Source organism: Pygocentrus nattereri, chromosome 9 (assembly GCF_015220715.1).
Source record: "Pygocentrus nattereri isolate fPygNat1 chromosome 9, fPygNat1.pri, whole genome shotgun sequence".
Classification (NCBI taxonomy): Eukaryota; Metazoa; Chordata; class Actinopteri; order Characiformes; family Serrasalmidae; genus Pygocentrus; species Pygocentrus nattereri.
Genome location: NC_051219.1, coordinates 23805175 through 23829231, shown reverse-complemented (window position 1 = coordinate 23829231; position 24057 = coordinate 23805175). Strand labels below are relative to the sequence as shown.

The window sequence follows — 24057 nt, the reverse complement described above, 5'->3', positions numbered from 1 at the left end:
CCGGGAAATAATGTGTGGTGTTGTCTTCAAGAGACTAAACGGCCAGGATGCGCCAGCAGGCCCAAAGTTTTATTACACACTTCTATAAGCTAAGAATAGCTCAGGCAGTTAACAATGAAGGTCCCTGTAATTACAGAGTAATAGGCCTTAGTATGTAATAAGCCTGAGATTTTAAGGGGGTCACATAAAATGGACAAGAATGAATGAAAACTGTTCATTTCACCTTAAATGGCACAGCAGTACAATCTGGTGCCTCAGGCATTATTTAAGGTGGAACGGGACAATTCGAACGAGAAGCTACAGAATTTGAAGTAAAAAGTCAGTGATATATATGACTACTTTAAAAATGCAGCTTAATAAATTTTCTGTCGTCATTTGATTGGTGGGCCTGTGATCAAGCAGTAATATGGTGGTCTTTGCAGCTGTATAGACAAGAACAAGCTATGATATCAAAACAACCATGAAATCAAAATCTGGTGGTAGCCAGAGCCTGCTTTATTTATCACCTGCGGCCAAATACAGTTTGCCCCTTTACACTTATTACAATCAATACAAAATACCTTCAGCTCTTTTCAAACATCCTTAAATGTGTACAAAATAAATACACACACCACTGCACGTGACCCTCTTGTGAACATCTTACATCTTCAAAAAAAGTGCATAATCTTCAAATGCAAACAAATGAAAAAAGCATTTTAGTGCTGAGACTGATGGCGGACTGATGGTGGTGGAATGGCAAAACTGCAGGCTTGTAAAGACTCTAAAGCAAAAGAAAAACCAAACTTAAATGCAGTGTATATATGCGCTGAATACGCAAATATTCAAATAACACTAAAAAAATAAACAAACACAGAGCAGTCAAACACAAACCCAAACACCTAACATGCAAAGTAAACACTCAAATACATTATCACTGTCGTTCCACAAGCACTGCTTTGCTTAGTAACTCAATAAATAAAACACAAAAGTAAAATGTTTAATATTGAGGTTTTTTTCCTGCAGTTCTTGGAAAATTTTGAAATGGGAAATATTAGTCAGGGAGAACGCACATGCATATTTCAGGCAGCAGTAAAGTGGCATAAAACCAAAACATATTCACACAACAGCATAAACAGGCGGACTGTTCAAGCTATAGACATTTGAGCAACTTTCCGATTTGGACAAGCTCAATGATGCTGTATGTCGGTGTGATTCAGAGACAGAAGAACACACATGATGAAGAGCATGATAGACAAAATAACATGATATATTCATGAGAATCCAGACACTGAGAAAGAGCCACAATGTGGAACCAAATAAAAGGAATGCAAAAATAAAAGTTTCAGATAAAATGTTTAAAAGGAAATGTACTGTCTAATCTCAATCTGCTGCACCTCTAGCACAAAATCAGTTATCAAATACAGTCATTTCAATGTTTTCCTTGAAAAGAAAGCCTGTGGACTCAAAAGATACTATTAAAAGAAACCAGCACACAGTTACTGGCTATTTTCTTGCATTACAAGTGCATTTTGAGCCAATAGGTCATCTATTTTCAGGGAAATTATTGTCCATGATATTCCGCTGTATGCTACAGACAAGAAAGATGGTTGAAGAACTTTCTGGAAGTCAGCAGGCGGTCTGATCGTTTCGTAGTAAAGGCTGCATCTTCCTCTAACTGGTAATAAATAGAACTACTGCCCTCTGGTGGTTGAGGTACAAACAAAATGCAGATCATTCACATCACCATCAGAGGGTGCCGTGCTTAAGCTAGGCCTTGCCTACTGAGCATTAAACAGGTTTGTTTTAACACTCCGTTCACCATTCACTGGCAATCGGCTTCCTCGTCCACCTTCATCACTGTCGTCATCATCGGTTTGCCAGTCCCGCTTTAACGGAGTGAGTTCTGGTGCTGTGACATCACCATCCTGGAAACAAGATTAAAGAGATAGTTTGGTGGAAAATCTTAATTTCCCTCTTCGGTCTAAATGTAGTCAGTCAGCCAGACGTTTTGTGCTTCCTCTTTAGTTTTAGCACTAAAGCTGAGCTGAAACAAGTAGCTTATTAATAGCATTCCGATGACATCACAACTGCGTTGCCACCATTTTGGTAAGCAAGATCAAATTAATTTGTGATACTTATTAGTCCCACAATGGGGAAATTAATTTAACCCATCCGTGAAGGGAAACACCACATACACACTAGTGAGCACACACACACTAGAGCGCAGTGAGCACACTTGCCCGGAGCGGTGGGTAACCCTATTCACGGAGCCCAGGGAGCAGTTAGGGGTTAGGTGTCTTGCTCACGGACACCTCAGTCACGTGCTGAGGATCGTACCGGCAACCTTCCAGTGACAGGGCCAGTTCCCTAACCTTCAGCCCACGACTGCCCCAATTTAGAAACGGCTGTGACTTTTTGTAATTATATAAAGTCAAAGTCATAAAGGACCCAGTAAAAGCAGTTAAACGTGTTTTTTTTTTTAAAGATACTTTTTAAAATCATTAAATAATCATTTTTAAAATGTATTAACTGAAATATTTGAGTATATTGCCCTGATTTTATTTGATTTGTTGCTGTTGTGATGAGGCTAATATCTAAAGATTTGCCCACATTATTTCCCAAACTGCATTATTTCCCACACTTCATAGTATGCAAAAAATAGTGCATATCCCATTAGAAATGCACTCATTAGTGTAGTAGGTGAAGTACAGAAGTGGGTGGTTTGGGATGCAGCCACTGAGATGCGTTCAACAGCTGCTCTGCTGCGCTGCTTGTTAAGAGAATAAGGTATTGAGGTATTGTTGATTAAGAGTCCATTTATTGAGGTAAATTAATGCATTTATTAAAAGGTAAATTGAATTTTTTTGATAAACTTTAACAACCTCATGCAGAGGGTGAGAGCTACCTGAGGTTTGGAGAAGTTCCTGTTCATGCACCACTGGACAAAGTACTTCTTGGCAGCCTCTAAACTCCTCTCGTCTGTCTTCTTGCAGTAAACTCTGATCAGCTGCTCAGCAAATCTCTCAGGCAGCAACTTAGAGACCTGCAGGAAGGATAGAGGATGCCATGTTGACTGAGGTATTAATGAACCGGGTGTCGGTTTGGAGAAGGTTCTTGTAAAAACTACAGTCTGAGAACGTACCTGGTTCTTGCGGATCTTGATTGCCTTATTGGGGTCGTTCTTACAGTAGAAGTGGACACTGTTGATGGGATTTTTGTCCTTCATGCCATAGTCCATATAGATCACCTGTACATTTTTTTAAATAAAAAAAAATTTAATAAAAGTGGGACTTTCCAAACACAATTTTAAACACTAATCAAATATAACTTAATTAACAGTCAGCTCTAATGTGAAGAAAATGGCTTTTTGGTGATTTACATTTACATTTACAGCATTTAGCAGACGCTCTTATCCAGAGCGACTTACAAGAAGTGCTTTGTCAATCTAGAGAAAGTATCTTTGCTAGTTACCAATAGCTTAGAGAAAAGTCCTGAGCTCAGATACTGCTAGAAACAAAATGTCACTGCGGACCCCGAGAGAAAAAGAAACAGAGTTGAACGCAGAACTCTGTGCCATTGAGTGCAATACAACTACAATAAAATACAATACAATAAACTACAATACACAGTGCAATACAATAAAATATATATAAGTGCAGCTTATAATTCAGTGCTCATTTAAGTGCTGTGTAAAGAGATGTGTCTTCAGTCTGCGTTTGAAGACAGCAGGAGACTCTGCTGTTCAGACAGCCAGTGGGAGTTCATTCCACCACCTGGGTGCCAGTACAGAGAACATTCTCGACGCTTGTCTTCCATGCACCTTGAAGGATGGCGGGTCAAGCCGAGCTGTACTCGAAGCTCGAAGGGCTCGTGGGGGGGGGTGCAGAACCATGTGGCCTATAAACTTTAATGCTCCATGTAATTGACCTATGTTTGTGAACCAGTCCTTCTGTGGCTCTTTAAAACAGCCATTGGTATTTGTTTTAGGTGCTGGACAGGTAAGAAGGAGCGCGCTCATACATTACACCACGTAGGACTGTCTACTGTTAAGAACCTTAGGTAAGGGGCGGGCACTACCCTCTGTATGTTTTGTTTAATTGACTAGGTTCAGAGTAGTTAGTTTTGTTTTCATCATTGATTTCTTAGATTAAAAGCTGTTTTGTTCAGTCAGCTTAGGGTTTCATTGTTCTTTTGTTTTGTTCTTTTCTTTGGTGCCGTCCTGAGTTCAGCCCTACATTTATTTTCAGTTTTGTATGGATTTGATCATTTTTGTTTCTTTTTGTATATATGTATATTTATGGCTGGTTTCTACATATTGAATTATGAGTTCAGTAAACTGCTAAAACGTGAGCTTATCTGGTCTGTGGTTCTCTCCCTCTCCATTTCACATACACCAACCCACTCATCAAACCTCCACCATATATGTTACATGCTCCTCTTACCCCTAGACAGCTAAAAGGCGCTGTAACATAGACAATAACAAATCATTCATTTTTAACACACTTTCTTTTTACACTAAGAAAAAAATGCAAAACCTTTTTTCCTTACGCTGACTACAAAATCCTCAGGCTGCAGATCCACTTCAGTACCATGAGGTTTGGAGTTGGCCACCTCGCTGGACCACTCTAGCAACATTTCCTGCAAACAAATCATACAATAACAATACAATAAGCAACTAAAGGTTAATTATTACAAAAAATTGTGACTGCTTATCAAATACAGTTAAAAACATTAGTTAATACTGCTATGAAATGGCATCTCTCTCCCCTCCATCATGGACATCTACACCACACGTTGTATCTGGAAAGCCATTAGCATTGTGGACGACCCCATCCATCCCTCACACAGACTTTTTTCACTGTTGTCGTCTGGCAGAAGGTACCGGAGCATCCGCCCCACCACTGCCAGACTCTGTAACAGCTTAATTCCTCAAGCAGTCAGGTTCTTAAACACACAAGGACTGAGCTAACCCCCATCCACCCTTCACACATATACTCCACACACACAACTCTTTTGATGCCTATTATACCTAAATATCCCACTGGCTGTGTTTACATGTGAAGACTTTTGGCAATTTGGTTGAATTCATTCTGATTACAGATTAAGACTGAGGTGTTTCTGTGCCAATCTGATGAAAATCTGTTTTCATGCACACTACAAGTAATCAGACCCAAAATTACACCCATGTGTAGAGCAACCTCCTAAAGATAATCCAGTTCAAACCGTTCCTGAATCTGTAGAGTCACCCTTTCATTTCATCTTATCACGAGATCATACATGACTCATGTCCAGTGTTACGGGGCTATGAAGAGGGGCTGAGACACACGTTATTTGCCTTTGTAAATATATATAAGGACAAGTTCTAAATCGTTTTAAGACCTGGTTGCCACAACTACATTAAAAATGTTTCCTGGTCTTTATGAGCACTTAGTGAAGGCCTAGTCCGAAATACCTCAATTATTTAGATTGGAGCTCATTTCTCTTTAGGTTGAATGAATAACTGACTCTAAATGTAGGTATTGTGATATAAATTGAGTCTATTCTACAGTTTCTCATTAGGTTGAATGAATAACTGACTCTAAATGTAGGTATTGTGATATAAATTGAGTCTATTCTACAGTTTCTCATTAGGTTGAATGAATAACTGACTCTAAATGTAGGTATTGTGATATAAACTGAGTCTGTTCTACAGTTTCTCATTAGGTTGAATGAATAACTGACTCTAAATGTAGGTATTGTGTAATAAACTGAGTCTGTTCTACAGTTTCTCATTACATTGACTGTGATTTTTACCAACATTTTTAAAGCTCATCCAACTTCACTATAAAAGTTATACATAACTTGTTTGTATGGAGAAGTCGACTGACATTAACTAGCCAAGATCTCTTACCTGTGAAACATTGAGTTGTGTCTCAGGTGTGGTTTGGCCCACACATTTGTACAGCTGCCTGCAGATGATGTTCTGGAGGATGGCCTGAGCTTCAGACAGTTCAGGGTTGGAGGAGTAAAGGATCTGCTCAAAGATGTGGTCTGTGGAGGAGCAGAGTTCAGTATTGGGTGAGTAATTAAGTCAAGGAGCCAACACAATAAAACTGCATTCACACATTTACAAAATAACATATTTACTGGCCACTTTATCAGAAACCCCTCTCTTGTAGCTCCACCTTGCTGGTGTACAGGTAGAGACTGCAGCTCATCTGTTGATGCAAAGTTTGTGTTAGTCATCCTGTACCCTTTAATCAGTGATCAGTTTCTGTCATTCTTGACTGGATATTTCTGGGTGGTGGTCCAGTCTCAACCTAGCACTCCTGCCAGCACTACAAACATTACCATGTCAGTGTCACTGCTATGCTGAGAATAAACCACCACCTACATAAAGGTAGTGCAAGGCAGGTATTTCTAATAAAGTGGCCAGTGAGTGGATATACAAGGTGTTTCCAACAAAGCGGCCAGTGAGAGAAAGCATAAGGCAGGTATTTCTAACCAAGTGGCCAGTGAATGGACATACATGGTGTTTCTAATAAAGTGGCCAGTCAGTAAAAGCATGCTACAGATGTTTCTAATAAAGTGGCCAGTGAGCATATGAAAATAGCTGACCTGTGAGCTTGGTGTAAGCCTCCATGTCTTCTATGGCCTCTGACATTTTGTACATCTTTCCTGAAGAACCTCTGATCTGAATGTGAGGATCTGCCTTCACCAAGGCTTCTGTTATCCTACCACACACAAAAACACGCACAGTGATCAACCCTTTTTTTAGCAAGCTCAATACTCTTCCATATCATTGTTATTAATTATTTTAAATAGTTGGACTAGATCACCTGACTGCCAATGAGTCAGCAAGCTTACAAAATCCTCAATTTTAACCAGAATGTCACTGAAGTCAGTCAATGTTGTTTCACCACATTCATGTAAGACCAGTGACTGTAAAATATGTTCGGAATTAAGCTCTCCTTCGGTCACACATCAGCCCTGACATCCGCCTCCACCCACTCCATCCTGCCTGCACCCTCTTCTTCACCTCTTTTCTACACTGTCCATCGACTGCTGATGGTTGCTGATGGTTGACCCAAGATATTTGAAGTCATCCACCTTTACGACCTCTACTCCTTGCATCTTCACCTTTCCACCTGCCTCCCTCTCATTCACACACATGTATTCCTTCTTATCTCTATTGACCTTCATTCCTCTCCTCTCCAGTGCAAACCTCCACCTCTCCAGATTCTCTTCCACCTGCTCTCTACTCTCACCACAGATTACAATGTCATTTGCAAACATCATGGTCCTTGGAGCCTCCTGCCTGACCTCATCTGTCAACCTGTCCATCACCATTGCAAACAAGAAGGGGCTCAAAGCTGATCCCTGATGTAACCCTACCTTCAACTTGAAACCATTTGTCACTCCAACTGCACACCTCACCACTGTCTCACTATCCTCATACATGTCCTGCACCACCCTAACATACTTTTCAGCTACACCTGACTTCCTCATACAGTACCACAGTTCCTGTCTTGGCACCCTATCATATGCCTTCTCTAGATCCACAAAGACACAATGCAGCTCCTTCTGACCTTCTCTGTACTTCTCTACCAACACTCTCAACGCAAAAATTGCATCTGTGGTACTCTTTCTGGGCATGAAACCAAACTGCTGCTCACTGATCTGGACCTCTCGCCTTAGCCTTGCTTCAACAAGTCTTTCCCATACCTTCATGGTGTGGCTCATCAACTTTATACCTCTGTAGTTACTGCAGCTCTGCACATCACCCTTGTTCTTAAAAATGGGGACCAATACACTGCTTCTCCACTCATCAGGCATCCTCTCACTCTCCAGGATTTTGTTAAACAACCTGGTTAAAAAGTCCACTGCCTTCTCTCCTAAACATCTCCATACCTCCACAGGTATGTCATCTGGACCAACTGCCTTTCCATTCTTCATCCTTTTTAAAGCTGCCCTCACGTCCACCTTACTAATTCTCTGCACTTCCTGATCCACTATCTCTCCCCCCGTCATCCTCCTCTCTCTCTCGTTTTCCTCATTCATTAGTTCTTCAAAATACTCCTTCCATCTACGCAACACTCTCTGTTCACTCACTAGTACATTTCCCTCTCTATCCTTTATCAGCCTAACCTGCTGTACATCCTTTCCAGCTCTATCTCTCTGTTTAGCCAAACGATACAAGTCCTTTAATCCTTCTTTACTGTCCAGCCTCTCATACAGCTCATCATAGGCCTGAGCCTTTGCCTTTACCACCATTCTTTTCGCTATGCGACTAGCCTCACAGTACTCCTGCCTACTTCCTTCATCTCTCTGGTTATCCCACTTTTTCTTAGCTGCCTTCTTCTTCTGAATACTCTCCTGGACTTCCTCATTCCACCACCAACTTTCCTTGTCTTCTTTCCTCTGACCAGACGAAACACCCAACACATTCTTGCCAGTTTCTTTCACCACCTTAGCTGTAGTTTCCCAGTCCTCAGGTAACTCCTCACTGCCCACAAGGGCCTGTTGCAATTTTTCCCTGAACTGCCTGCAACTATCCTCCTCCTTCAGCTTCCACCATCTAATCTTTGGCTCTGTCTTCACTCTCTTCCTCTTCTTTGTTTCTAATCTCATTCTACAGACAACCACCCTAAGCTGCCTTGCTACACTTTCCCCTAGTACCACTTTACAATCTCCAATCTCCTTTAGGTGGCATCTCCTGCTAAGGATATAATCCACCTGTGTGCACCTCCCTCCACTCTTGTATGTCACCCTGTGTTCTTCCCTCTTCTGAAAATATGTGTTCACCACAGCCATTTCCATTCTCTTTGCAACATCTACAACCATCTGACCTTCCGCATTTCTGTCTTTCACACCATACATACCCAGCACCTCTTCATCCCCTCTGTTCCCTTCACCAACATGTCCACTGAAGTCTGTCAAATTGGTCAGAATAATGCAGTCTAATCTTTGTTCCTATTACATTTTTAAATCTATTTGTGTATTTGTTTTTAATATATTTCCCTCATAATTTTAATACAATGCCACAATATGCAGCATTATAAACCCAATGCAGATTTTTGTCCATATCATGTATACACAAGATATAAAAGAAAATATATCTTTAAATTTGAGGTCCTCATTTGGAAAGGTGGTGATGATACTCACATAACCTCAATGATGTTGCCCACTTTGTGCTGGTAGGCTCTGCGGTGCAGACAGTTCCGTGTGTGAAACATGTCATATAAATCACCTACTTCCTGTACAAAAGATGGTTTATGCTTAAGTGAGGAAAGGAATTAAACGCAAAACAAATACAGACAATTAACTTGTCTAATTGCTGAAGAAAATATAAATTATGGACATTTGTGTATAGCAGCATGTCTATTACACTGTAACAAACTATCTTGGCAAGAGAAATCATTAAATCTAGCCTTTATACCTAAATAGCCCACTGGCTGTGTTTACATGTGAAGATTTTTGCCAATTTGATTACAGATTAAAACTGAGGTGTTTCTGTGCCCACTCTGCTCAACAATCTGATGAAAATCTGTTTTCATGCGCACTACAAGTAATCAGATCCCAAATTACACCCATGAGTAGAGCAACCTCCTTATGATAATCCAGTTCAAACAATTCCTGAATCCGCAGAGTAACCTTATTATTTCATCTTATCACGACATCATACATATCTCATATCCAGAGTTATGGGGGCTATGAAGAGGGGCTGAGATACATGTCACCTGCCTCTCACCATGTTGAACTGGTGGATTCTGAAGTTGCTGCAATGGGTTTGGAAAGTGGTGATGAAGATAACGGAGCATTTTGATATGAAATATATGATATGTTACATGAAGAAACTTTAAAGGAGATTTAACAGATTATTTACAGGTTTTCCCACCTAGTTTAATCAGGTAGAAATTGTATTAGAAATGGCCTCAATCTGACTAGTCTATTCTGACTGGTACAAGGATGTATTCGATTATGATTGTGAGACTGTTGTGAGATTATTGAACTTGTTTTACTCATTTTAAGTTTTCTTGCTTAAAATTAGTCAAAACAAATTGAAAAATGTCTAGAAAATGTTAATTTTGTAATAAGCTTACAACAAACTCAAAATGAGAAACATTAGATATATTAAGTAGATTTAAGATAATTTCACTTGCCAAGATTGTTTTCTATTCAGTTGAATGAGGTGGGTAATCCTGTAAATAATTCTTTAAATAAAATAATAATAACAGCATTAACACCTGTATCCAATTACATTCCCAATCTGAAAGTTTAAGTCTGTGGGTTTGCATCATAGCGGAAGTTTATAATATTCAACATGGGGGAGCAGAAACTGGTCTGTAGAGGAGACGAAGTTTATGCTTTGAGCTTTAAAAGACGGCGGTGGGACAGACTTCCAGCTTATGTGTCTCAGGACACGACATCTTCCTCGCGCCCTTCTTTAATAAGTATGTGAAGGACGTTTTCCTGAGTCTGACATCATTTTAAAGTAATTAAAAACAAGCACTGCTCACTGCTGCTCATCTCACTCTGACTGGCCTGACGTGATGCTGGTTGTCATGGTAACATCTACACTTCTCTACGCATGCACATAAATTTGAATCAGACGATTCAAGTGTGCATGAAAACAGAGATTTTCATCAGATTTTTGAGTGAGCATATAAACACACTTTCCAAGCCACTTATCCTTCTGGGTCATGGGGAGAGCTGGAGCTGCATGTAAATACATACTGGACAAAATACCAAAATACATTCACATATATATATATATATATATATATATATATATATATATATATATATATGTGTGTGTGTGTGTGTGTGTGTGTGTGTGTGTGTGTGTGTGTGTGTGCGCATATATATATATATATATATATATATATATATATATATATATATATATGCGCGCACACACACACACACACACACACACACACACAGTGCCTTGCAAAAGTATTCGGCCCCCTTGAACTTTTCAACCTTTTGCCACATTTCAGGCTTCAAACATAAAGATATGAAATTTTATTTTTTTGTGAAGAATCAACAAGAACTGGGACACAATCGTGAAGTGGAACAAAACTTATTGGATTTTTAAAACTTTTTTTAGAAATAAAAAACTGAAAAGTGGGGCGTGCAATGTTATTTGGCCCCTTTACTTTCAGTGCAGCAAACTCACTCCAGAAGTTCAGTGAGGATCTCTGAATGATCCAATGTTGACCTAAATGACTGATGATGATAAATAGAATCCACCTGTGTGTAATCAAGTCTCCCTATAAATGCACCTGCTCTGTGATAGTCTAAGAGTTCTGTTTGAAGCTCAGAGAGCATCATGAAGACCAAGGAACACACCAGGCAGGTCCGAGATACTCAAACAAGGAGAAGACTGATCAGAGATGCAGCCAAGAGGCCCATGATCACTCTGGATGAACTGCAGAGATCTACAGCTGAGGTGGGAGACTTTGTCCATAGGACAACAATCAGTTGTACACTGCACAAATCTGACCTTTATGGAAGAGTGGCAAGAAGAAAGCCATTTCTCAAAGATATCAATAAAAAGTCTCATTTAAAGTTTGCCACAAGCCACCTGGGAGACGTTGGAAGAAGGTGCTCAGGTCAGATGAGACCAAAATCGAAATTTTTGGCCACAATGCGTTATGTTTGGCGCAAAAGCAATACAGCTCATCACCCTGAACACACCATCCCCACTGTCAAACATGGTGGTGGCAGCATCATGGTTTGGGCCTGCTTTTCTTCAGCAGGGACAGGGAAGACGGTTAAAATTGATGGGAAGATGGATGGAGCCAAATACAGGACCATTCTGGAAGAAAATCTGTGAGTCTGCAAAAGACCTGAGACTGGGACAGACAACCAACAAGACAATGATCCAAAACATAAAGCAAAATCTACAATGGAATGGTTCACAAATAAACGTATCCAGGTGGTAGAATGGCCAAGTCAAAGTCCAGACCTGAATCCAATCGAGAATCTGTGGAAAGAGCTAAAAACTGCTGTTCACAAACGCTCTCCATCCAACTTCACTGAGCTCAAGCTGTTTTGCAAGGAAGAATGGGCAAAAATTTCAGTCTCTCAATGTGCAAAACTGATAGAGACATACCCCAAGCGACTTGCAGCTGTAATCGCAGCAAAAGGTGGCGCTACAAAGTATTAACGCAAGGGGCCCGAATAACATTGCACACCCCACTTTTCAGTTTTTTATTTCGAAAAAAAGTTTAAAATATCCAATAAGTTTTGTTCCACTTCACGATTGTGTCCCAGTTGTTGTTGATTCTTCACAAAAAATTACAATTTCATATCTTTATGTTTGAAGCCTGAAATGTGGCAAAAGGTTGAAAAGTTCAAGGGGGCTGAATACTTTTGCAAGGCACTGTATACACATATATGTATATATTCTACAAACGGTAAGATAAATGTTCTGCAGTTAGCACAGAAAATATCTGGTCAATATGAGCTGTAGCAATCTGATTGCATTATTAATACAATAACACAGAGTATGTCAATTATGACACCTTGTCTCTGGTACAGATGTGCTTCTTCCCCTTCACATCACACACTCGGGCAAACTTGAGGAAACGATGGTAGTCAAAATTGTTCTGGATGCCCAGGTGATAACAGTCTCTGTTCATCAAGAGAGCAAAGGGACAATAAGCAAATGAGCGGATAACGCAAAGTAGTATTCTGCTACCTGAGCCGAGCCTGACATGACCTGACAAGCCATTTTGATTTGCACATGGTTAAGTCATACTCTATAGCTGCATTCGTAAATGATCCAGAATTTGAGGAATGCATGAACATGGGCCTGCATGAAAGTGACAAAAAATGCTGAAAGACATTTTGAGAACATTTTGATGATTAAAAAAAAGATTAAATAGGACTTCAAAAATACATGTATTGACAATGAAAAAGAGAATCTCTCTCCATTTCGAGCAGCAGATAAACAGTAAATATGTACCTCAAATGACTATGAGAAAACACTGGAAAACTGAAAATGGAAAGTCACATTTTTGCCAAATATGTCCAACAAATCTTTGAAGAACCATCTTAAGCATCTTCTTAAGCGTGTATGGTGATACGAAGGGCTCATTCTGAGCTAAGGAAAACACAACAAATCATATTTACATCTGATTATACACTAAAAAAAACAAAAAAAAAACTTGGTTTTGTTTAACATGTTCCATTTATGCTAATTGAGCCCCCTAAATATTAGACACTGCACCGTTAAGGCACAATAATTAAGGGGAAAGGAAGGTTGTAAAATGCTCATGGAAAAATTAATTACAATAGTTTTTGGTGCATAAAACTACACAAATGTTAAAAGTGAAAAAATAAAATGTAAGAAAAATGTTGGCCCTTTAAGGAGGTCTTTAGAGGAGTTCAACATCCAGACAAGCTTTTGGTCATTCTCAAATTTGTGTAAATGCTCAAACACCGAAATCTTTTCAGAAACAGTTACGCTGATCAGCCAATAAACAACAGTAAGGTGGATAACAGTAGACATGATTAGGTGACCTACCTACCTAGCAGCTATCAACATCAATACAGGCTACAGACATTTTAACAGCATCCAAACTTGTAAACAGCATGATAAACTTGCCTTGCAAAATAGTCCCACTTGTCCACATCAATGCCATTTCTTTTATTCGCCACAATCTCATACAAAAAAGACTTCTCCTCTGATCTGCCCTTGTATGGCCACTGAAGGAAAAAAGAAAACAAGATGTTTGTGTAAATCAGAGGTTGCAGAAGTAGACAAATCCCTTACTCAAGTAAAAATACTAATCTAGTCAAAAAATATTCAAGTAAAAGTTGAAGTATGACTTACATTATTTACTCAAGTAGAAGTATAAAGGTACATGCTCCTAGAAGTACTTAAAGTATAAAAAACCAAATACACAGGGGTGATAGGGGGAAAAAATTCCTGAGCCTGAACTTTTTTTCTCTGCTCGGGAGGTGAGCAGGGTGGGGGTGCTATGTATGCGACACACTTAACACATAACTTGTTGGCCCCTGGGCGCAAATATACGTCTATGTATAACCCTGATCTTCATTACTGTCAAAGAGTTTTTGCTTTTGAATTAGTCCCTTCAATGATAGATTGTGTTGAATTTTGTTGAAATACATGAACAACATTCAGACATGAGATAAACAAACCCAATATAAGCCTATATTTCAGAAGCTTGTGCAGATTACCAGAACTCTTGGGACTAGCAGGCCTGTTCAGGAATCCATACCTGTTTTTAACTAGTCACATACCTTATTGCTTCTATAGCATAGGAGACTACAGATACTACAGCCATACCAAGAACGGTCAGCAGGTGGCAATAACAATACGCCAAAGTAAACTAGGAATGGATTAGTAGCCTAACCATTGACTAAATGACATGAACAAGGACACATTCATTTCTTTTAAAAATATAATAGCAAACTATGCAGCATTTATTTTAAATATTTTGAAACAGTTACAGTGCAACAAACTCATAAATAATACTACAGCCCTAAAATTACTATTCAGTTCCATTTTCCCCTTAATATAGGCTTAATATAGGCTTAATATAGTTGTGTTCCATGGCTGAGTTTATACGTTTCGCGTTGACAGTGGAAAAAAATTTGCACGTGTATTTCCTACTGAATCTATCAATTTATTTGGTCAAAGCAAGTCCCGCCCCCCCTGTTTCTGACTGGCTTAATGGCTAGTAGGCTCGGCCTTGGTGTTGGTTACAGTGAAACCTGCGCATGTCAGATCAAGAGAAGTGTCAGATCCTATGGTCAGATCACTAGGCCAGGGGTCGGCAACCCGCGGCTCTGATGCGGCTCAGCTTTTGAAAATAATTATTTTAATTAACGTCTATTATCTTTGAGACTTAAAAAAATGTTCGGGCGGAATATCACAAACGTCCGGTATTTAGTTTCGGTTCGCTTGACTGACATGTCAGCGTCGTCACCCGCCTCCCCGCCCCCCAGCCGTTCGCTAGAGCGAGATGTCGTCGTTTTAATATATTATGCGTCAGGTCTCACGGAAATAAATTTCCAATTATTTTGCTTTTATGGCTCTCTGAGTCAAAAAGGTTGCCGACCCCTGCACTAGGCGAACCTTTTTTCTCGCAGACACGTCGGTACGCCGGAATTCCGGCGTGGCGCCTGAAAACTATCAGGCCTGAATACGAAAAGTATCATTCAGTTTTCTTTGTCAGATTCAATTCAATAATGAGATCTTCTCTGTTTTACATACACCCAAACTGAACAAAACTAACAAACTAACAAAACTCCCTCCGAGTACACAACCGCCCACCTGTCCGGCCGGACACTGAAGGACGACCGACTGCCGAGCCCTCCTGCTACCCGCTTCAGACCAGCTGCCCACGCCCCAGGTACCACCAACTGTCTTGGACTAGCTGCCCACCCTACACTGACATTTTCATGGACTCCCAGCTATTTCTACTACTAATACTACTGCTATTAATGTTAGTAGTGTAATAACTTTGTAAGTAGTTTGACCAGAGGAGGATGGGTCCCCCCCTTGTGAGCCTTGGTTCCTCCCAAGGTTTCTTCTTCAGCTCTCAGGGAGTTTTTCCTTGCCAATGTTGCCCCTGGCTTGCTCACCTGGGTTTTTTTTACATTCATGTTAAAACTTTGTCTTTACTGCAATTCTGTGAAGCGGCTTTGTCACAACATCAGTTGTAAAAAGCGCTATACAAATAAATTTGACTTGACTTTGACTTTTAAAAAGATATAGTGTTACGATGTACATATAATATCACTGTGCCATGCGCCAGTCCTGTGGGCCTTGATAACGGGTGTTAGATCTGGAAGGAAGGCAGGGCCGAACCCTGAGAGCAAAAAAAAAAAAACCCGCAAGGACCGCAGAGAGAGGGAGTGGTAGATGGCACATCTGGCACCAACTCTGGTCCCATGGCCAGGCCACTCTACTATGCCTCACATTCGATCCCAGTAGCTGAGGCTGATCTCGGCTCAGGAGATCACACTGCCCTTAATGAGAGCCATCTGATGGTGAGCTGGCGTGAATGCCTTTAAAATATGCTAAGAGGGAACAGAGAGTAGAGAGGAACGAGCAGCAGCAGCAAAACACTGACGGGCTGAAAAGCTCAACTTTGAGAAAAGGACTGAAAAGTCTAGTAGCCACAGAGATGTGGGCAGTTTTGGTTTCGGTTATGTTTTGTTTGCTGGGTATAATAATAAAGTTTGAAATGGCTGCTGCAGACGCTTCTCCTGCCTCCACCATCCTTCCTGATAATGACGGATCTATAAAAGGTTATTTTTAGAAGCATCTACAGCACATTCATGCACATTTTCAATCAATAAGAAAGAACCCTTTCATAATATAAAGAACACTTAATCATGAAAAGGGCTCTTTGAGTGTTCATGGTTCTATATAGAACCATTTTCTTTACTAAAGAACTCCTAAAGAACCACTATTTAAAAGAGTGAAAGACAGTGGAAACAGCCTCCAGCATCCTTCCTGATCCTAGCATAGCACAGGCTGTGCTATCAACGTCACATTCATATTTCTAACAGTGGAAAGTCCCTCATGTGCTGGTGGGTGATGTAACAGTCTAGGAGTACCTTACTGCCCGAGGCAATATTATCCAGAGGTCCTGCGATTTGCTCCTTGATGAAGATGAGGTCACCTGGCAGTGAGAGGCCGTACTTCTCCATCACAGGCTCCAAATTATTCACCTTCACTAGATGGTCAAACATCTGCACTGAGGCGGTCTCATGCTGCAGAGAACATGTATACACACATATAGTTATGAGACCAGAGAGGCATCTATTTTTCTGGAGAACTTTCAAAAACTAATTAGACATTTCTCTTAGAAGGGACAGATGAGGAAAACCGTCTTCTGACAATGCACCAGAAAGGAGGAGGAGCTTCTGGAAAACTGCTTTGGGGTGGAATTTAGGATGTGCCAGCTGGAGAACGCAGAAGAAAGTCAGACAGCTAACAGGCATGTCTCACCTGTGATGGCTGTAGTCGGTCTGAGGGGATGTTACCCGATGCATCACAGTTTACTGACTTAGGCAAGGCAACATGTTTAAATCTCATTTGTACAAAAGTTAAATTAAATTTTACATTTCATTAGAAAGTCTGGCATCACAGTTTTAAGAAAGATGGCTCTTCAAGGGTTCTTTTGAACAAAAAAAAAAAAAAAGGTATATAGAACTCAAAGAACGCTTTTCATGAATAAAGGGTTCTTTGCATTGTGAAAGGGTTCTTCAGATTGATGTAGAATGTGATGTAGATGGTTCTATATAGCACCAAAAAGGATTCCACTCTTGCAAAAGATGGTGCTTCAACGGTTCCTTAGTAAACAAAATGGTTCTATATTGAACAACAGACACTCAAAAATCCCTTACCATGTTTAAATGGTTCTTCGCATTGTGAAATGGATGTTCAGAGAATGTACAGAATACACTGTGTATGGTTCTATATAGCACCCAAAAGGTTTCTTCTATTGTTGTTAACAACAGAATAATCCTTTTCATAAAGGTTCTCTACAGAACCGTCTATAGTACATTTATGCACATTTCCCTCAATCTGAAGAACCCTTTCATGATGCAAAGAACTCTTAATCTTGAAAAGGGCTCTTGGAGTGTTCATTGTTCTATATAGAACCATTTTCTTTCCTAAAAACCCAGAAAAAAACATTTTTAAAAGAGTGTAGTGCATAACAGCTTGAAAGACAGTGGAAACAGCCTCACGTGTTGACATGCAGTGATGCCAGACTTTGTAATGACATGTAAAATCATTGTTAATTACCATAGTTAAAAACCATTTGTCAGTAATTCCTGCTCAGACCACCTTTTGTAAGATTGGGTGTTCACAAGGAGCTATCCAGGTGTACCCGTGCACCTTCAGCAACTTATGACAGCATTGTGCCTGGGCTAATGTCACTGTTAGGAAGCTGGAAAACACATTTCAAATAGTCTATCCCTAAAAATCCAGCCTAAAGCAGTTCCTAGAAGTTCTTCTACCTTTTCATGTATCACCAGAAGGGGGTTTACTCATCTCTCGACCGGCCGGAGAATCCCTTTAAAATGCAAATATGTCTCTTCCAAATATCTCTGCTGAGAACATAATCACTTGTTCATACAGGAAAGTCATATACATGTTACTCAGTTCTTACCTTCCAGTTCATCTCAGGTCGGACTTTAGGAATAAACATGCCATCAAACATATGAGAAAATGGGCCATGGCCTGAAAAAAACAAAATAACAAAAAACAAAAGTGAACTATAACAGAATGCATCACAAAAAGAGAGAAATTTACATACAGTGTGAGCTTCAGGGCAGAAATACATTAAGAAAGTGATTCCTTACCTAAATCATGGCAGAGCCCTGCGATCTGAACACACAGGATGTCTTGTTTGCTTATAAGGAGCTCAGGCTGTCTCTCATTTAGAGCTTGAACAAGGCTGCCTGCTAAATAGCCAACCCTGCACAACACAACCAAAAATCCAGTTACCATCAGAATCCAATGCATCAGAATATTCTAAACAAAACGATAAGATCTCATACAGAAATCGTTAAAAACATTACTTCTTCTTCTTCTTTCGGCCGCTCCCTTTAGGGGTCGCCACAGCGGATCATCTGCCTCCATCTTGGCCTATCCACTGCCTCCTCTACTTTTACACCAACCATCTCCATGTCCACCTTCACTACATCCATAAACCTTCTCTGAGGTCTACCTCTTCTCCTTCTGCCCGGCAGCTCCATCTCCAACATTCTTTGCCCAATATATCCACTATTCCTCCTCAACACATGTCCAAACCATCTCAACCTGGCCTCTCTGGCTTTATCTCCAAACTGCTCCACCTTCACTGTCCCTCTGATCTGCTCATTTCTAATCTTGTCCATCCTTGTCACTCCCAACGAAAATCTCAGCATCTTCATCTCCACCACCTCCAGCTCAGCATCCTGTCTTTTAGACAGAGCCACAGTCTCCAAACCATACATCATAGCAGGACACACTACTGTCTAGTAAACCTTCCCTTTCACTCTTGCTGCTATCCTTCTGTCACACATCAGCCCTGACACCCGTCTCCACCCACTCCATCCTGCCTGCCCCCTCTTCTTCACCTCTTTTCTACACTGTCCATTGCTCTAGATGGTTGACCCAAGATATTTGAAGTCATCCACCTTCACGACCTCTACTCCTTGCATCAGGTGGTATGTTTCCTTTAAGTAATCTCAAATAGACTTTGAAAAATTGACAAATGTTCAGCCAAAGTTCAGTCAAGTGGCTGCTTCTGTGTTTAGCTCAGCAGTATACTTAAATCCATTCCAAGCAAACAGTTTTAGGCAAGTTTTTCGATGACTCAGGCATTCGGTTAGCACCATGCTAATCGCTAAGTGGCGTTCATGAGCTTCCAATACTTATTAGTTACATTAGCCTTGTAGCTTCAGTGCTGTAACTAATTCTACTTTCATTTCTACAGACTTGTCATTCACAGATGGCCAAACTGAAAACATAAAGCTGGCCAACAACATATTTGCTCTTGTATTTGCTCTTTGCCAAACGTTAAAAACGAGTTAGGTTAGTTTCAACGTTCAGTTTGTCCTCACCCTACTGAGTGTTCGAAACGATTGTGTGATGCTCCAGGAAACACCAGGTATGTTCCTCCCAGCTGCTTGATGTGCCGCAGCCTCTGGAACTGAGGAGTGTCTACGATACGAACCAGAAGAGGATGAAGCTCAATGTGGCCGTGGATGGGGTCATTAAAAACCTGAGGAGCAGATGGCACAGCTATGAGCCTCCAAAGAGGAACAATACACCAAAACACAAGAGCAAGTGCTAAGGAACACTCTAGCGTTCAATATGAAGCTGCAAGAAACCACTCAGCACCACTGTACGACCAAATTCAGCATATAGACTACAGATAACAATACTGTCTATCAGGATTAAAAGAAACCCTCTATGTTATATTATGTATGTTGAAAAATTAGCATTGCTCAATCCTATAAGCTGCTTTCCAATCATAGAGAGGAGAAGTTTGAGCACACCTTCATGGGTTCATTTGAAAACTGCCAGCATTTCTGGAGGCAATGGAGGAGCTGTTGTCTGGACTCCAGGGACCTGATGGAGGTACAGGAGAAAAGGAAGGAAATCATAATTATGTTTACAGCACTGGGTTTATGTACCAAAAACAGCCACAATTCACTTCTACATGACCATTTCCAATCTTTCTTTATCCCTTACAATTAAACCGGCTGTTTGTTTTTTTTTTTTTACTGTGCCCTTAAAACTTGAAGGTAAATGTCTTCTATTCTGATTGGCTGTCCTCTATTGCGACTCATTCGAAAAGCAGTCTGGGATAAAATGTGGAACAAAGTGTTATGCTGGTACTAAAATTCTCAAGGCTGTGGGGAGAACCAATAAATGTGGATTCTTTGGTAACGTTCTCCTGGCATTCGCCGAACCCCGACTCGTCCATCAGACTGCCAGACAGAGAAGCGTGATTCATCACTCCACAGAATGTTTTCACTGCTCCAGTCCAGAGTCCAGTGGCGGCAGCCTTACACCACTCCATCTGACGCCTGGCATTGTGCATTTTGAACATAGGCCAGTGTGTAGCTGCTCGACCATGGAAACCCATTCCGTGAAGCTCCTAACATGCAATTACATTTACATTTATGGCATTTTGCTGACACTCTTATCCACAGTGACTTACAACTTCTGGGGCCAAGGTGGTGTTAGGAGTCTTGCCCAAGGACTCTTATTGGTATAGTGTAGGGTGTTTACCCAGGTGGGGACTGAACCCCAGTCTACAGTGTAGAAGGCAAAGGTGTTAACCACTACACTAACCAACCACCAATTCTTTTGCTGACGTTGCTTCCAGAGGCTGGTTGGAACTCTTTACTGAGTGATTCAACAGAGAATAGGCACCGTATGCTTCAGCACTCGTGGCTGAGCTGTTGTTGCTCCTAGACACTTCCATTTCACAATAATAGCTCTTACAGTTGACAGGGGCAGATCTAACAAACACACTCAACAAGTATTTTATTAAGACCACCCTCTTGAATCTACAATCATTGTTCATTTTATCAGCTCCACTGACCATACAGGAGCACTTTGTAATTCTACAATTACAAACTGTAGTCCATCTGTTTCTCTGCATACTTTGTTAGCCCCCTTACACCCTACACCCATCAACACTGCTGTGTCTGAACCACTCACACCAGCACGACACACACTAATACACTACGACCACATCAGTGTCACTGCAGTGCTAAGAATGACCCACCACCCAAATAACACCTGCTCTGTGGGGGTCCTCTGGTGGTCCTGACCACTGAAGAACAGAGTACTAAAGTATGCAGAGAAAGAGATGGACCAAATTTGAAACCCTGATGCCTACAAAGTCAAAATTGGACCAGCCCCTCCCTACATGATGGTGTGTCTTAGTTAAATATTTGTCAGCCTGTATGTCTAACCGGTCTGTTTAGTCTGTTACTCATCATACAAATAAAGTAATTTGTGTTCTAATATGTTTCTGTTTCTCCATTTCCAAACCTCTCCTTGAAAAAAACAAGTATTATAGTTATGATCTAACACCCACTTTATAAAATTAACCCTACATCAAATTAAATCAAGTGCTGCTGATGGAACTGAACAAAGCTGCTACACACACAAACACAGACTCACTCTATGCCGAGCTTCTGCAGCTGAACATCTGAGAGGGTGTGGAGTTCCATTGCCTTGAGGTTGTTCTCTGAAGAGCAGATAAAAAGACTTATATAAAATCCTAGAAACAAACATTAGACCTAATTACTGCAAAATAACCAAACCGCTCAGACACAATAATTATACTGCACTACAGCAGTACAATAAACAAAGTGCAAACATCTCTGGTGTGAAGGTTTTGCTTCGTCTACAGTGCTAAACAAATAAGTTTAGGAGGCAAATATTTCCAGCTGACGGGGAGGAAAAGGAGAACAAAGGGAGTGATTCAGTTTAGACAACCTTGAAGCGGAGGTCATGCTGATACCTTCTAAATCACACAAAATAACAGAAGTGAGAACATTACCTCTTTTCCTCTCCAAGCAGACCTAAAAGATAGTGCAGACTTGCACTCTTCACGCTCACGACTTAAAGGGAAACTCTACAAATTTTTCAATGTTTCTGTATAACTAAGTGTCGGAGATGTAAACAGAGTGATTCAGAGTGGTTTGGTATGAATTGGTTAAGATTTCTTTACAGTGGTGATGATACAAACCAGGGCTCACTATTTTATTTCCTATCCAAAACCACCAGAGAACCTACACAAATCTTCCGAGTTTTATATGGAATGTTGATGATGGGAACATAATGGAAAATCTGAAATATACGTTTTCTTTGGGGACTATTTTGCCTCACAGCGCCTTTCTGTGGGGGAGCTTTTAGGGACATTTAGCTTTAGGAACTCTAGGATCAGATGTCTGGAAAACTTTAATACCTCCAAAAGCTCCTCACAGCAAGTTATTATATAAAATGGTTATGAATACACTGCCTGGTGTCTGAGGCTCTGTTTTATGATAGATTTAAGAAGATTTTGGCTTTGAAATCCATAACATGCAGGGCATTGTGAGGCAAAATAGTAATATTATTTCAGATGTTCCACCATTTTCCCATGAACATTCCATATAAAACTCAGAAGACACATGTAGGTTCACTGGTGGTTTGGAGTGCAGTGAACACACAGATCAGTCATAACATTAAACGCACCTCTTTGTATCTACTCACTATCCATTTTATCAGCTCCACCAATTATACAGGACCACTCTGATGTTCTACAGCTACAGATTGCAGTCCACCCGTTTCTCTGCATACTTTTTTAGCCTGTTCTTCAGTGGTCAGGACTCCACAGAACAGGCATTACTTGGGTGGTGGGTCATTCTCAGCACTGCAGTGACACTGACGTGGTGGTGATGGTGTGTTAGGGTGTGTTTTGCTGGTGTGAGTGGATCAGACACAGCAGTGCTGCTGGTGTTGCTGATAAAATGGACAGTGAGTGTAGAAACAAGAAGGTGGTTTTAATATATATTTCAGTTACATATACGTGCAACATAAATGAAAATAAAAGAAGTTAGCACAAATATTAGCTATTTCTAAAGTGCATCAACATGTAGCTGCAATATATGTAACTTGCATTTTAAAGGGGGCCTGTGTGTAAACCTTCCACACAAATAAAGTAAATGAAAGTGAAACTTGATTATTAAGCCCCGCCGCCTCTCACAGCTCTATACTGTAACTTTATATAAGTCTATGCACCCCTGAGCTCGCGCTGCCAGTTGCCCCCCACCCCGGCTTGAGTACTGCACCTATAACCCCGTGTAAACAAGTACGCGTACCCCTGAGCTCGCGCTGCTGGCACGTGTTTATCTCCCCTCCGCGCGAGCGCTTCTCCGGTGTGACGCAGTCCATCTCCTCCCGCGTGCGCTTCCCGCCCTCCATCGCCGCCGACTGTTGTAATAAATAACACTGTAATATTTAATACTGATCAGATTTGGAGAGCGAGCGGCTCCACGTCACTCCAGCTCCGCTCGCTCCGGCTTTTGCCTTTTCGCCTCTATTTTTGTCTTTCGCGGCTCAGATCGCAGCCCGCCGGCGCCCCCTGTCGCAGCGGAGGGAGTATCGCACATCATTAAATGGCCCATATGCTACATTTCTGTTGGAGCTGTCATACATGACGTCAGAATTGAAATAACGCTCCATGAGAAAGAAGAATTTTTAGACAATAATTTATTAGTTCTAGCTAAATAATTTATTAATTGAAAAATCTATTGCATTCCTCAAAGACCTGCTCTTGTTTTATGACTGAGTATATGGAAAGAAAACAAGCACCGACATTCTTTACCCTGGTTTCTTAACGCTATGGGTTGTTTTTTAATCATTCAGCTAATTGCTCAGTTTGGGTATGTATATTTCAGAATTAATTGATAATTTGATTTGATATGAATATTAATTAATAGCTGAAGTTTACAGTGATACATGTAAGTGGTCTCTGCTCTGATTGGCTGTGCACCCATTTTAACTTTAGCGGGTGGAGGGTGCTGGAGCCTATCAGAGTGGTCATCGGG

General features: G+C 40.7%; 1 protein-coding gene across 2 annotated transcripts; it reads right to left on the bottom strand.

Moving 5' to 3' along the window:
- Positions 1-472: 472 nt before the first annotated feature.
- On the bottom strand, positions 473-23556 carry LOC108438064 (deoxynucleoside triphosphate triphosphohydrolase SAMHD1). Of its 2 annotated transcripts, XM_017715597.2 has the most exons (16): positions 23329-23556; positions 21644-21710; positions 20002-20074; positions 19564-19724; positions 18319-18434; positions 18126-18196; positions 16564-16719; positions 13577-13677; positions 12492-12600; positions 9124-9215; positions 6577-6692; positions 5870-6009; positions 4528-4617; positions 3122-3226; positions 2885-3022; positions 473-1904 (listed from the first exon to the last, which is right to left on the bottom strand). In XM_017715597.2, the coding sequence occupies exons 1-16, from the start codon at positions 23429-23431 to the stop codon at positions 1758-1760; spliced, it is 1785 nt and encodes a 594-aa protein (XP_017571086.1). In that variant the 5' UTR covers positions 23432-23556; the 3' UTR covers positions 473-1757. The 2 variants fall into 2 exon arrangements, with proteins under 2 accessions (XP_017571086.1, XP_017571087.1); XM_017715598.2 differs by lacking the exon at positions 473-1904 and having other exon boundaries at positions 4515-4617.
- Positions 23557-24057: the final 501 nt, after the last annotated feature.

Coding starts and splice junctions, on each gene's coding strand:
- LOC108438064 (XM_017715597.2), bottom strand. CDS start 23,431: ATGGAGGGCGGGAAGCGCACGCGGGAGGAGATGGACTGCGTCACACCG. Junction 13,678..16,563: donor ATATTGCCTCGGGCAGTAAG/GTACTCCTAGAC, acceptor TTTTTCCTTCAG/TGGCCATACAAGGGCAGATC. Junction 3,227..4,527: donor CTGAGGATTTTGTAGTCAGC/GTAAGGAAAAAA, acceptor AAAAATGTACAG/GTGATCTATATGGACTATGG.